This window comes from Adiantum capillus-veneris, chromosome 1, assembly GCF_014529385.1.
Source record: "Adiantum capillus-veneris isolate H3 chromosome 1, ASM1452938v2, whole genome shotgun sequence".
NCBI lineage: Eukaryota > Viridiplantae > Streptophyta > Polypodiopsida > Polypodiales > Pteridaceae > Adiantum > Adiantum capillus-veneris.
Window position 1 is genome coordinate 181,196,526 of NC_140931.1, and position 15,083 is coordinate 181,211,608.

At 42.9% G+C, this 15,083-nt stretch overlaps 1 protein-coding gene across 1 annotated transcript in view; it reads right to left on the minus strand.

The window, feature by feature from the left end:
• Positions 1–15,083, minus strand: part of LOC147466107 (uncharacterized) — a 50,653-nt gene that overhangs the window by 18,953 nt on the left and 16,617 nt on the right. The window contains exon 3 of the mRNA XM_086523928.1: positions 7,426–7,577. Coding sequence (XP_086380054.1) covers positions 7,426–7,577 — 152 coding nt within the window. The remainder of the gene's footprint in view (positions 1–7,425; positions 7,578–15,083) is intronic.

A 15,083-nucleotide genomic window follows, 5' to 3' on the forward strand; every position in this document is an offset into this window, starting at 1 on the left:
CCCATTGCCTTGCAATTAGCTGCATTATCTGTCACCACCTGCACAACATTCTCCTTGCCAACCTCCTCTATGGCTGTTTTGATGTGACCAAAAATAAACTCAGCCGTGATCTTTTCCCCTGCTTTTCCTGCATCCACAGCATGCAAGAAATAGGTGCCCAAAGCAGAAGACACAAGGATATTGATTATGTGTCGTCTGCGTCTGTCTGCCCAACCATTTGAGATAATGGTGCATCCAAACTCCTTCCATCCAGCTTTCACAGGAGTAAATGCCTTGTCAATTAAGGCCTTCTGTTCATCTAACATAGTGGTGCGCATCTTGGTGTAATCAAGACCTGTCCATGTCTCAGTAGGCCCCACCTGTGCAATGGCTTTTACCATTCTTTTCCACTGATCTGTGCACAAAACATTGAAAGATATGTTGCACTCAATAAGAGTGCGACATATCTCCATCTCTGTCACCCTCTGAAGTTCTTTCACCCAAGCCTGAGAAGAGATGCAACTAGGCAAAGTGGTATGCGTTGGTGTTTCAGATGTACCTTTTTCACGTGGCAAGGAATCCTCATCTTCACCGCCAACACGTGCTCTCTTCCTGGAAGTAGGGGGTTGCATGGAGGCCGAACCTCCTCCAACCTTTGTCTCCGCACCTAAAGACTCGAGCTCTCCAACAAAAGCATCCTGTGTGCTGGGAGCACCTCTCAAACCAGGAGCACCAACAGGAAAATACTCTTGAATAAGCTGCTCCCTCAAAGGTGGTGGTATTTTCTCACATGCACCAATCTGATCAGTGCACCCGATGCCCGTCAAGTGCTTTTTGACTCGCGTAATAGTGCTAGTGTACTGGTCCCCACAATACTTGCATTGCCATAAGTGTGTGTCGGAAGCTTGCTGAGAAGTGGTCGTGATGATGCTCAACACATTGGTGTGGAGCGACCAGTTGGGGTTGGTTTTACGCGGCATAATGAATCCTCCACATTGCAAATGCAAAAGAGTGCACACACATGAGGAGTACGGAGTGCGAGAAGAGTACGGAGTGCATGGTGGCAAAAGCAGTACCTTTTCACACGCATAGCTCGGCTCTGCAGGACTCTGTGCACTACTCTGCAGACTTCTCTGTAAGAGAACAGAGACTCTTTTGCTACAGTGGTCGATTAAAAAAGCCTAAGGCTTTCCCCTCTTCACACTAATAAGCCCACCTGAAAGCGCCCCCTAGCGGAATTCGTCCGAGCAAAAAACACCCAAAAAAAATTTTAATGCCATATTGTACCGTACGGTACGGAATGGTACTGTACGTACGTACGGATTCTACCCTGATCTTAATCTTGTATACCCATTTGTTAGGAAGAGCCTTTCTCCTTTTAAGCGATGGCACAAGATCCAAGTATCATTTGCATACAAGGATTTCATTTCCTCTTGCATCGCAAGCTCCCACTTAGTGCTTGGCTCACATGATTTGACCTCTTTATATGTAAGAGGTTCATCCTCATCTGTCAACATTACATGATCCAAAGAGGGGTTAAATCTTTGCAGTTGCCTTCTCAAACGAGTTTACCTGCGTACCCAATGATCTACATTCTCAGGCAACGGTTCTACATCATAAGGCAACTCATTTTCAACTCTATCATGCTGCCGAAAATCATTTTCAGTCAATTCAGGTGGCTGTCCATCCTCATTAGGAGCATCAAAATCATGTCCTACCTCTTCTAGCTCAAGGTTAACCGGCTGATTATCAATTTCAACTTGCGGTAATGCATCATGAGGCTCTTTTTCAACATCAATGGGTGGCACGGAAGGCTGAAATCTGACTGTTTTCTTGTCAGCATCAGATTTTGTAGCATTCTTAAGCTCATTGAACACTGCATCTCGGCTGCGTATTACTTTTCTAAATTGTGGTAACCACATTCTATAGCCCATTTCACCTTCTTTCCCATAACATAGGAAGACTCCTTTAATGGACTTCATATCAAGCTTTGTTCTCAAGTCATTGCGCAATGCGTACATGAACAAAAGCTTCGCAGCCAAATACTCTCAAATGATCATAAGAGGCAGGTTTGCCAGACCACACCTCCTCTAGAATGTCATTTTTCAACGTACTATTAGGAGAGCGATTGCAAATATGAACTGCAGTTTTCAATGCTCAGCGGTGGACAACATGCAACACACTCTCTCGCATAAAGTACGATTATACCTCTTAGCCACACCATGAGCAGACGGATTATAAGGGGCTGTCAACTCCCTTTTAATCCCATTTTCATCACAAAAACGCTGAAATTCAACAAATACATACTCTCCTCCATTATCAGATCTGAGACATTTAAGCTTAGTACTCTTTTGCATAGTGACAAAAGCATGAAACTTCTTAAAAGCATTAAAAGTCTCACTCTTACTTTTCAACAAATGTACCTATCCTTTCCTAGTACAGTCATCAATGAATGTAACCAAATGTAATGCACCACCAAAAGACTTAACAGACATAGTGCATACATCGGAGTGAATAAGATCAAGACGATTAGCTTTGCGAGAGACACCAGAGTAATAAGAAGATTTCTTTTGCTTTCCATAAAGACAATCGTTACAAAAATCCAAGTTTTTGCCTTTTACATCAACCCTCTTCCGAGAGGAAAGCACATCAATACCGTTTTGGCTCATATGGCCAAGTCTCTTATGCCACAATTCCGTGTGTGAAGCAACTTCAGCAACAGCAAGAAACTTGTCAGGCAAAGCTTTGCATCGAAGATAGTACAAAGTACCTCTTTTAGACCCTTTTGCAACAAGCATAGAGCCCTTAAGCAACTTCCATAAACCCCCAGCAAAGATGGTAGTATAACCATGTGCATCTAATTGGCCAACAGATAGCAAACTTTTCTTAATGCCTGGTACAAACCTGACATCATTCAACACAAGCTCTTGACCATTGTTAAGAGCCAAACGCATAGTACCCATTCCCTCAATATTGCAAGCAAAATTATCACCACGGTACACCTTGCCATAATTGCCTGCAGCATATGTAGCAAAACACTCCAAAGATGGAGTCACATGGAATGAAGCACCAGAATCCACTATCCATGGCTGGGATAGGCCATCATTAGCACTGAGCAATGCATCAATGACATCTTTCTTCGAGATAAGCATGTCTTCTGTATTAGCTATCACCAAATCTGAGGCGCATGAAGCCGCAACCAAGATTTCCTCAACGTCTGACAACTCCTCAATGACGACACTAGAGGATACATTTGCATTCTCAGCATCCCTAGAGGAATCACTTGCTGATTTTTCCCCTTTCTTCTCATCTTTCTTCTTCTCATCTTTCTTCTTCTTATCTTGCGTTTTCTTCTTCCTTTTCTGCTCTTTCTTGAAATACCTGCAATCGGGTTTCTTGTGACCCTTTCTGCCACATTGATAACAAGTGACATCCTTATCCTTTGTCTTGCTCTTACTTCTATTTTGAGTCATGTTTGCCCGCATCACACTTTTGATTTCTACCTCTTGCATTGTAGGCAGAACTGCCACCTTCCCCACTAGACTTGCGTCTAATCTCTTCATTGAGAATAGACCCTCTCACATCGTCATACGTGAGGGTGGGACTGTTGCTCAAGGAGACAACCAAGGTTTCCCAAGTATCTGGCAATGTCATAAGCAAGAAAATAGCTTTCAGCTTATCATCGAATTGCTGAAGCCCACTGTCTTGCAACTGACTCAACACACCTGTCAAAAAACTCAAATGCTCAGAAGTTGACTTTGAGTCATCAAGCTGCATATTTACCAACTTTCGCATCAAATGCACCTGGTTCACAAGCATGGTGTTTTCATAATTGGACTTTAACTTTTGCCATATTGCATAAGTAGAGTCCAAACGCTTGATGTCCGTCAAAATGTCATCATTGATAGCCATTTTGATGTAGGCCATAGCCTTCTTATTCAACCTGGCCCACTCTTCGTCAGACAAACCTGGCGGCTTATTCTCTTCCAATGCATCTTCACCATCCTTTAAAAAAAGAATAACTTGCATGCGTTCTTGCCAGAGGTCGAAGCTTTGACCATCGAACCGTTTGATTTCCATCAAATCAAACTTTTAGTGTCAGATGCCGAAGAGAAAGAAGCCATTTTAATTCAACCACAAGTGTGTATACAAGAGAGATGCAATAGGCTGAAAATTTCAGCAAATAGGAGCAACCACAAGACTTTGCATACAATAAACCACAATTTCTTCACATGAAACTGTCCAAATCTGAAATTTCAGCTGAAAAGTGTAATTTCAAGCACCTGTACTCAGCTTTTCACTCAATTTGTCGCGACAAACATCAATCAATGTGATCCCACAACTTTGGTACACCTGCGTATTGCTGTTTTGACTTGTTATAACTTGTAAATCACCTATTTTGACCTAAAAATAGCTTGTTTTGGGCTGTTTTGATAGTTTTTTTGACCTTTCCAACTCCGGAAGCAAGGGATTTCGCGATGGAAGCGAAATTGATCGCGGGAGAGCAACTTTAACTCGCTGTCCAGCAGACTGCGCAGGGCTGTTTTGAAACCCTAGGGCTCTGATACCAGTTGAAAGCGCGAAGTAGAAGGTATCGATAGGTGCGGGTCGCGATGTAGTGCAGGATTGGGGCAAGAAGCAAGAGGTGGAGTGCAGTAGAGAGGAAGCGCTAGGGATCGAAGCAGGGAGAGAGAGAGAGAGAGAGAGAGAGAGCTCACGTTTTCGGGGAAAACTCAATAAGTGAGTTTTGGGTTTTCGCGCTTTTATTATAAGTGACTTTAAAAAAATGTGTCCTGGTTCAATATGAACCTGGACAAAGTAAAAAAATGTACAAAACGGGGTTATTTAGGCCTTTAACCCAACATTAAGGACATTCACAAAAGTATAGGAACCAGAGTTGTCAGTAGAAATATTGTCGCGGTCTCATCGATCGTAGCTCCTGCTGCTCTTTCTCAATTTGTCCTTTTGATATTTCCACTTCCTCGATTCTTGTTAGTCTTCCTTGCTTGAAGAGGGAGAAGAAGAAGAAGAAGGGATAGTGTCCTCTTCGAAGTGAGCACGTCAGCTGCCTTTCTCTGCAAGTTCATCAAAGGTAGACTGTCGGCACAAACAGCTTGGAAAGAGTCGGACTTTCATCCTATTCTTAAGTGTTTCCAATGCTTCATCGATTCATTAGTTTTTCGCTCCCTAGTACGTTCAATATCTTCTTCTAACAATAGAGAGCACTTATTGTCATGCTTCGGCTTTGCTTTTATTTTCATTGCCATGGATTGGTGGCCTTCTGCCACATATCATAATATTCCAAGATCGGTTCGTTCTTCAAATACGTTGAATAAGCCAGATCCCTCACAAACTGCATCGTCCTCTTCGCACACGTGCTCGCTTGTAATTGCCGATGAGGATCTGTAGACTTCTGATCCTCGTTGAGAGAGCCGGCGAGTAGATCCTCAAACAACTCCTCCGTTGATTTGTTGTTGTTGAAATCTCCCCTTCCATTTGAGTCATCTTCCCGCAAAACTGTAGGCAGGACATCTTCCCGTCCGTGATCCGAGTCTTTGTCAGAGTCCATAGCATGTGCTATAAAACAAATCGGACCGGATCCTCCATAGAAGAAGAATTGACTAGAGCTATGATAACATTGTAATCGACTTGGCACTGACAAGACAGTGATAATCGACTTGGCAATGACAATACAATAATGTCGCAGCAACACACAAACAGTACAAAGACTTTAACACTTCAAAACTCAAAGTAGTCGAGACACGATGCAGCGGAGTTCCACTTCTAGATACACAAGCCCCAAAGTCTAGTGCCCGTTCCGGCACTTCTTTTATATTGATAAACATAGAGTACAACGTCACTCTGCATTGTGTGACCACACACTGAATTGCAAGAGTGGACCCCCAACTTCCAAAAATCCTTATATAGGCACCTGGCCCAAGAGCAACTCATACAAATAGCTTTCGCTAACCCCAAAAGCATCTCCGTAAAAATAGGGCGCCCAACATCACATGTTCACACTCTCGAAAGTGCCCGGCCAAAATCTGCCAAAAACTGCCACAAATAGCGCTACAATTCCCATTGCGAATTATAGGTGCCACATCAGCAAGTGTATGGATTGACACATCGCCATCTTTTATGATCTCTCTTTTCACTATTTCTCGCCAACGGGTTTAAATGCCACATTATCACTTTGTGACAATGTGAGGAGATTTGTCTCTTTGAAGAGGTATGAACAGAGAAGATGTACTTGGTATTATTTCCCTTGACATTGGATAGCCTTGCAAATAAGTGGTTTAGCCAATTCATAGACAACCACTTTGCAAATTAGGGCACATTGAAGGGTGCTATTTGTGTTGCTTTCCGCATTGGAGGATGAGCTCGTCCTACAACCTGGTGAGACTTTTCCTTAGCTAATGACGAGGAGCAAGGCCTTGGTGGCCAAATTGTCTCAAAAACTTGGAGACTTCATGGTAACGAAATGGGTTGAGAAGGCTCTCCCCAATGCGTCTCAACAAAAACTTCGAGAGTTCCTAAAATCGGACTCCACTCTTGATGATTTCACTGCTGCAGCCACAAGGATATAAGGGGTTAGAAGACTCTTCAAGGACCCCTTTCGAGCCGCGCCACCCATGGTTTTCTTGGCAGATACCTCTGGCCCTTTCGTTTCATGGCACAAGGAGCTAGAAACACTCAAGTTACAACGTACCTTGCAAGAAGAAAGCTCTTCACTTAATACAATGAAGCGAGACAAGTCCCCTCAACAAGAGGTGGTGGAGCACCTGTGAGGGGAGCTGCAGGAACTCAAAGCTCGGTAGGAGGCTAGTGTGGTGCAATACATGCAGAAACCTTGGTCACCCCCCTCAAGAGTGTCCTCGAGGCTTACTGCCTTTTCTGTGAGAAAATCGGTCCATATTTGCTTAAAGGTCAATGACTTATCAAGTGGGAGGTTGTTGGTGTTAAAAGCCATACTACCTGGCCACCAACTCACCACCATTAACCATTCTACTAGCACACCATTAATATCAACTGTTTTGTAGATGTGCGAAGTACAAATGGGCCTGTTAGTGAGTGTAAAAAATCATACCAAACAATGGAATGTGATGAATTATCCTCAAAGGCCACAAACATCGACAAGGCGACTTGTACAACCATCTTGGCAAAAAAAGTCTGGCTGTAACCATTACTAACCGGATCTGAATTCGAAATGAAAATCCCATTCCCCTATTTTGACGGTTCCCATTTCTTCACATCAATGAATGCTTTATAAGCTTTGGTCATGTATTGTTAGTTTTAGTCGCACCTTTATCTCATGGAGTATTATTGTGTAATAAAGCATACTAAAACATATCTTACGCTACAAAAATGCACACGCATACAGCATCAAAACACAATTGCCTTAAAAACGGTGATTGATTAAAGTGGTAGATAGTCATGAAAGCATACCGTTAGACTTGCGTGGAAAGAGAAAGAAGGCAGCAAGGGTCGCTGCAAAGAGGAAAGTTCCCACAATCACCATGAGCAAGCTAACCATTCTCCTCTTCTCTCCTGGAAAATCAGCCCATCTGAAGTGTCTAGCGGTGCCAAAACCTCTATACCTGCCATATAGTGCATAAGCCAGCTGTATCAGCCCATTTGCTCAGTCCATAAGCACCAAACCATGAGAAACAGTCCATATAGTGCCAAAACAAGTATAATAGCCTACTGATGGACTATTTTGTTTCATATCAGCCATCATGACACATAGGATAACATACAGTAGTAAAAAGTAGTCAAAAAAAGGGCCTTCCCCTCAAGATAGATATGGATATGGCAATCTCAAAAGATAAGATAAATGGCTGGAATCAAGACTTTCCAGATTCCGAAATTGTACAAATTCTGTTGAGAAGTCCCTTTGAAAACAAGTACAAAAGCGAAGTGCAAGTAAAAGTAATGCTCTACGTTGCCACTTCTCACAAAGCTAAAGTGACGACGTCTCAAAATATCTCAAATTCGCAAAATTGATAGGCAACCTTTTGTAAGTTTTGATGTCTGAAAGAATCCTCACCTTTTGATGTGAGACATTTCATCCGGGATTGCCAAAGTAGAAGCCTTCCAGGGAATTTAGCAGTTGAATGCTTTGTGTTCAAAAAAATGAGGTACAATTGTGTCGTACACCATCACTCACAATTGAGTGGTTTTTCTTGCACACATAGCAAAAGTCTTATAACATAACAACCCTCCTTTCGGAAATGAAACTTAGGCATACTACCTCTGCCTCTAAAAGTGTAGATTGGAACAAAATCCATTTTCAATGGGATTTTCCCAAATTACCATTATGTTAACGAGCCAGTAAAATGTTGAGGTGACCTTAGTAAACGCCAAGGCCACCCGTTGAAATGATCTCAAGCTTTTTTTGCATGCAATGCCGTTATGTAAAACACTTAGTAGCAAAACAGTAATTAGTAATCAAGGAAGACAAACCCAAGAAAACCCTAACTTTTAGTTTAGAGAATCCCTTAAAAAAGGTGTTGATATTATTGGGTAGCCTATGCAACTTTCAAAACCTCTCTTAGTTTTGGTATCCAATCAAATACAACTATGACCATCTATCCTCATTGGGACTGCATCCAAAAGTGCAATGTGGCCCAACTGTCGGATACTTTCTGTTGGTAGTCCCACCTTGACTTTATGCCTTTATTGAGTTCACTTCCTAGTATCCACCAACTTGCTAAGTGCGACGAGGGGACCTTCATGATCTTCCTCTGAGCCTAGACATCCTCTTACTATACGAATTCCAGTGCCGACCACTTCCCTTCTGCAGGTGAAACTACCGTTCACATTGGCCATACAATGTCCGACCGTTTGCTACTTCAAAAAGAGGGTCTCAAAAACAAAACAAAAATCATTGGAAAGAAACCAACAACTAAGATTAGCAATTGCCACGTCCTCATGACATAGTTAACAGCTGCCATGTCCTCGTGACATACCCCCCTCTTGAAATCGCAAACGTCCTCGATTGCATACCATAAATACACGCCACTAATGATCTTGTGCTATCAACACTCTTTTATCCTCGCATGTATCCGCAAGAAAGGTCCTACACATAGATACAAATGACTTAAGGAGACCTTCATACTTTTGTCATTTCCATCTATTACACTGAATTGATATGTACATTTAATGTGCTAGCTCTATCATTACCCCTCCTTTGCACACGTTAAGTTGGGGCATAAGTAGGTTGTAACTCAAAGCTTCAAGGTAAAGCTGCAATACATTTGGTGACTCTGACAATTCATGCTCTTCCATTCACTTTGCATCCATAGGCAGATAGTTTTTGAACTTCACCAAATAACGTCTTGCAACTTGTCCTTTTGACTTTTCTGTCCTTATGTGCCAAACCTTGCTCAGGTACTAGGATCTCATCAAGTTCCTCAACTTCTGGCTAATCCTCATCTGGCATATCTTCTGGCACATCACCCACGAAGGGTCTTAGAAGACTCACGTGAGACGTATTATGAATCTTCCATGCATCAGGTAATTTCAGCCTGTAAGCCACATCGCTGATCTTGTCAAGCGCTTGAAAAGGCCCATAGTAACGCATGTTGAGCTTAGGAAACAACCGTTCCTTGCCCTTCATCATCTTTAACCTTGCCTTTTCGAACCTTAACAGTACCTAATCACCAAGTGATAACAACAATTCACGACGGTGACGATCAGCAGCCTTTTTCTGCTTTGCACAAGTCTTCTCCAAGGCAACTTTAAGTTTCTTATACATCTCATCCATGTTCTCAACATATCGATTTGCCTCACATATCTTGTCCTTTGTATGCAAAATGGGAAGAACCTTTTTGTTGCCTTCAACAATCTCAAAAGGTGCTTTGCTAGTGGACGAATGCACCATATTATTGTACGCATACTCAAGCATAGACAAATATTATTCCCACTTGCCTTTATTATCTGACACATAGCATTTCAACAGATCTAAGACATTAGAATTAGCCTCTTCTGATTGTCCATCAGTTTGTGGATGAAAGGAAGACGAGAACTTGAGAGTAGTGCCCATGTTCTCAAACAATCCTCTCCAGAACAAACTAGTCGTGCGAGGATCACGGTCACTGATAATCGATTGTGGCATACCATGGTACTTATACACATTGTACATAAACAAGCGTGCCACCCGATCAGATTTTATCTTCTTCCTGACAGGGATAAAATGGGCCTACTTGTTGAACATGCAGATAATGGTCCATATACCATCATTCCCTATTGGCGTTCTTGGAAGATCAAAGATAAAGTCCATAGCTATGCTTTCCCATGGCTTATCCAGAATCGGCAGTGGTTGTAACAACCCTGGTGCCTTTTGCCTATCAAACTTAACCTTTTGGCAAATTATACATGCTCGCACAAAGGCATCCACATCTCTCCTCAAGGTAGTCCAATAGAAGAATGTCTCTATGGCTTTAACTGTCGCATCAATACCACGATGCCCTGCATACGGTGGGACATGACTCTCTTCCATGACCTTATGTCGCAATGGCCTAACGACACAAAGTCTGCCATGCATCATCATAAAACCTTCTCTGAGGAGGTAGTGCTCATGATGTTGCCCCTCCTGTAACTGTTCAAAGATCCTTGCAAAATCTTCATCAGTAGCATACTGTTCCTTCATGTCATCTAACTCATGATGATAAGGAATTGACACATCTGAAATTTGTGGCTTCCTCGATAACGCATCAGCCACAACATTCTTCTTGCCTTCCACATGCATAATCTGGAAGTGGAACATGGAAAGAATGTTTGCCCATCGCATATGCTTTTCGGATAACTTTGACTGTGTCAAGAAGTATCGCAAGGTCTGATGATTGGTTTGAACAACAAAATCAGCACCTAAGAGGTAGTGCTTCCAGCTAGAAAGTGCATGAATGACGGCCAAGAGCTCTTTCTCATAGACTTGCATAGTCTTCTCTAGCCCTTGCAAAATTCGGCTTTCATAAGCTACTACCCATCCATCTTGTATAGCACTGCTCCGATGCTACAGGTACACACGCATCACATTGGACCACAAATGACTTCCTGAGATCTAACAAAACAATTACTGGATCTGAAGTCAACTTTTCTTTTAAGAGACTAAAAGCTGAAATCTCTTTTCGGGTACATCTGAAAGTGACCCCTTTCTTTTGCAAAGCGTGAAGAGGTGATGCTATCTCTGCAAAATTCCTGATAAACCTTCTATAGTAGGAGCACAATCCCAAGAAGCTTCTGACATCGTGCACAGTGTTCAAGTCTGGCCATGTCTTAATAGCTTGGATCTTTGCGGGATCCATTCTGACACCATCCTTTGAGACTATGTGGCCAAGAGAGTGGATCTCTTCTAGGAAGAATTTACTTTTCTTAGGATTGACAAGTAGCCTGTGACTGCACAACTCTTCGAACACAATGGTCAAGTGACGCCTATGCTCCTCTTCATTCTTCGAATAGACTATCATGTCATCGAAGAACGTCCCAACAAACTGTTGATGCGAGCGGAAAATCCGGTCCATCATTCTGTTGAACGTGGCAGGAGCATTTGTTAGCCCAAACGGCATCACTAGAAACTTATAAAGACCAAATGTCGTTCTAAACGCAGTCTTGTGCACATCCTCTGGCCTTATACGAATCTGATGGTATCCACTCTTAAGGTCTATCCTGCTGAAAATTGCAACACCCTCTAAACGATCGAGAATATCATCAACTCGAGGAATAGGAAACCTATTCTTGATGGTATTCTTATTCAACGCACGGTAAACAATACACATGCGCCATGAGCCATCCTTCTTCTGCACTAGCCACTAGGATATCATCAATTCGAGGAATAGGAAACCTATTCTTGATGGTATTCTTATTCAACGCACGGTAAACAATACACATGCGCCATGAGCCATCCTTCTTCTGACAGTTGATATTGTGCTAATTCTTTCTATCTTTTGTGGTGCGAATGCCCTATCAACTACCTCATTTTTGTGCTAATTTTTTCAATTTAATGCTTCTTTTAGTGCTAGGCTTCATTATGACTGAGTCTGCCCTTGATCTCCGGAGTCATGACAGAAACTCAATACGTTGAACTGTGTTGATGTATGCTCATGTGTGTGTGCGTGTGGTGTGTGTTGTGTTTGGGAGCATATGTTAGTACCTAGTTCTACACCCACTATTGGGCACTGACGACGTTAGTGGGATGTCGTGGTATTTAGTCAATACTATGCATGATGGAGCTGATGGTTATATTGTCTTGTGGGTGACTACCATGGGTGTATACCTTGCACTTTCCTTTAAGGGTGAATCTGGGCGTATCCTGGATTCATCTAGGTATATTTTTTAGTCGTATAGCGGACATGCAGACTTCACATTGTGGAGTTTTCGGCCGAGTTACGACCAGTTGATATTGTGCTAATTCTTTCTATCTTTTGTGGTGCGAATGCCCTATCAACTACCTCATTTTTGTGCTAATTTTTTCGATTTAATGCTTCTTTTAGTACTAGGCTTCATTATGGCTGAGTCTGCCCTTGATCTCCGGAGTCATGACAGAAACTCAGTACGTTGAACTTTGTGTTGATGTATGCTCATGTGTGTGTGCGTGTGGTGTGTGTTGTGTTTGGGAGCATATGTTAGTACCTAGTTTTACACCCACTATTGGGCACTGACGACGTTAGTGGGATGTCGTGGTATTTAGTCAATACTATGCATGATGGAGCTGATGGTTATATTGTCTTGTGGGTGACTACCATGGGTCTATACCTTGCACTTTCCTTTAAGGGTGAATCTGGGCTTATCCTGGATTCATCTACGTAATATATATATATATATATATATATATATATATATATATATATATATATATATATATATATATATATATATATATACTAGGAGCAATGGGGAGCAAAAGGGTGAATAACTAGGCTGAATCAGCCCCTTCTCTAATAACTCCTCAACCTGGCCCATAATCTCTTTCTGCTGCGCCACACTAACCCTGTAGGGAGGTCTATTTGGTGGCCTACAGCCTACACCCTGACACCAAATCTATCCGATGGTCCTCAAGTCTCTCTGGCGACAATTGCAACGGTAATGAATCAGAAAAACAGCCACTAAACTTTTGCAGAAATGCTAACCTTTGTTTATCTAAGATAAATTTGACTGATCATTATCTGAGACATCATGTGCAAAAATCAAGTACACAGAAAGATGATTCTTAATTACAGAAATGATAGCCGAAGCAGATACAACAGGGACAGACTCCCCTATGAGCTTTACATCCAAAACATGACTTTTGCCCCTATGCTGAAGGATGATCGTCGTGCCGAAGGCATCCAGCACGCCATGCACTCTGAACATCCACAGAATTCCAAGTAGCGTATCGCACCCTTCCAATGGCATGATATAGAACTCTTCTGTGTCCACATACGAGGGAATATGCAGACGCAGCTTTCCAATGATGGGAGTAACACACTATGAGCGACCAGGACATGCAAACCATGCCTCTGTTGTGTACTCCATCTCTTCAGCTCTAATGCCAAGCTTCATAGCTAACTCTGGTGAGATAAAGTTGGCTTTGGCACCTGGATCAAAGAAGATGAGTGTCGTCTGATCCCTAACTTTACCCCATGCCCTGCATAACTCACTAGCATCTGTACTGGGCCTATCACCCACGATGTCTGGCACCAAACCTACCGTGGGTTTAGGCTTCTTGTCTTTCTGGTCCTCCTTATCCTCTGAGTCAGCTGGTCTTTTCCTTTGTGGACAATTAGTAGCAAAGTGACCAGGCTGCGCACATAAAAAGCATTTGTTTTCAGCCATTAGGACCTTCTTTTCCTCGAGCGACTTGCGCACAAAAGGCTTCCTTTTCTACTTCTTTGCTTGCACTCCAGAAGTCCCGGCTGAATCCTTGTCTTTGGTCGCCTTTTCTGACCCATGTACACTTTAGGAGCCGTTTTCACAAAGGGCTTCTTCGCTGAATTTTTCTTCTGCTGCCCTCCTTTTTCATTGCTTGGAAACCCACTGTCCTCTCCTTTCAACAAGGCAAGATAGTGTTAGCAACTTCCATAAGCTGAATGAGGGTAGCCACTCTGTTCTTGGTACAGTAATCGCGAAGCCCTTTAGGCAGCCCACAACAATACTTCTCTATCTGCTTTGTCAATGGCACAAATCTATACTATATAGGAGGTCACTGAGAGTAACGCTTTACAAAACCCCTGATTGTGCTCCAGCAAGCTCTTGCATGTAGCCGAAGTAAGTTGGCGCCAATCTGTCATGAAGTCGACTTCAAATTCATGTGACAACCAAGTAGATACAAACATTTGCTTAAAGTAGACCCAAGTGGCAGGTACCTGTCCTTGCATTAACAATGTCGTCCACCATGTAAGCGCTCCTGCGTAAGCTGAATCACACTGCTCGAGGAAAGTGAGAGCCTTTGTTTTATCCTCAAAGCCACTGAAAGTACTGAACTTTACAGCTGCACCACCTTCTTTGTAAGCTTTCGGTTTCTCCAGTACCTCCAAGTTGTCATAAGGAATGGTCTGCAACATGGGCATTGTAGTAGGCATGATCGGCACATCTTGGCCATTCACATTTTGCGTTAGAGGTGCGATATCTGGCTGCTGTCCGAAAAACCAGTCATGCCAAAATGACCCTGTGCCACCCCAAACTGGCCTTGGTTGCATTGAAAACCTTGCTGCATGCCGATACTACTATACATGGGGCTTGGCATTGTGCCTTGCATACCCCCAAACACTATTCCTGGCATGTACGGCTGACTTCCAAGCGCATAACCAACCATACTTTGGGACACTGATCCACCTCCGAAATACCCAGGATGTACCGTGGATGGTGGAAAAACTGGGTGTATAGCCTGGTATCCAGTTCCATATCCATTCAAGATAGCATGCGGACTCTGGAAGGTGGCGGACTGAACTGGCATAACCCCTGGGAATAGACGTTCTAGCCACCTGTTCAAGCACGGGAGGAACCTGTTTTGGAGCCCCTGACTCTGCTACATGCGAGTGTTCCCTATCCCGCTGAGTCGCATGAAGTACCTGGGCTTGAGCCTCAACAAGCTCTGTACGTAGTGTAGGTTGCCTATCTTGCTGCTG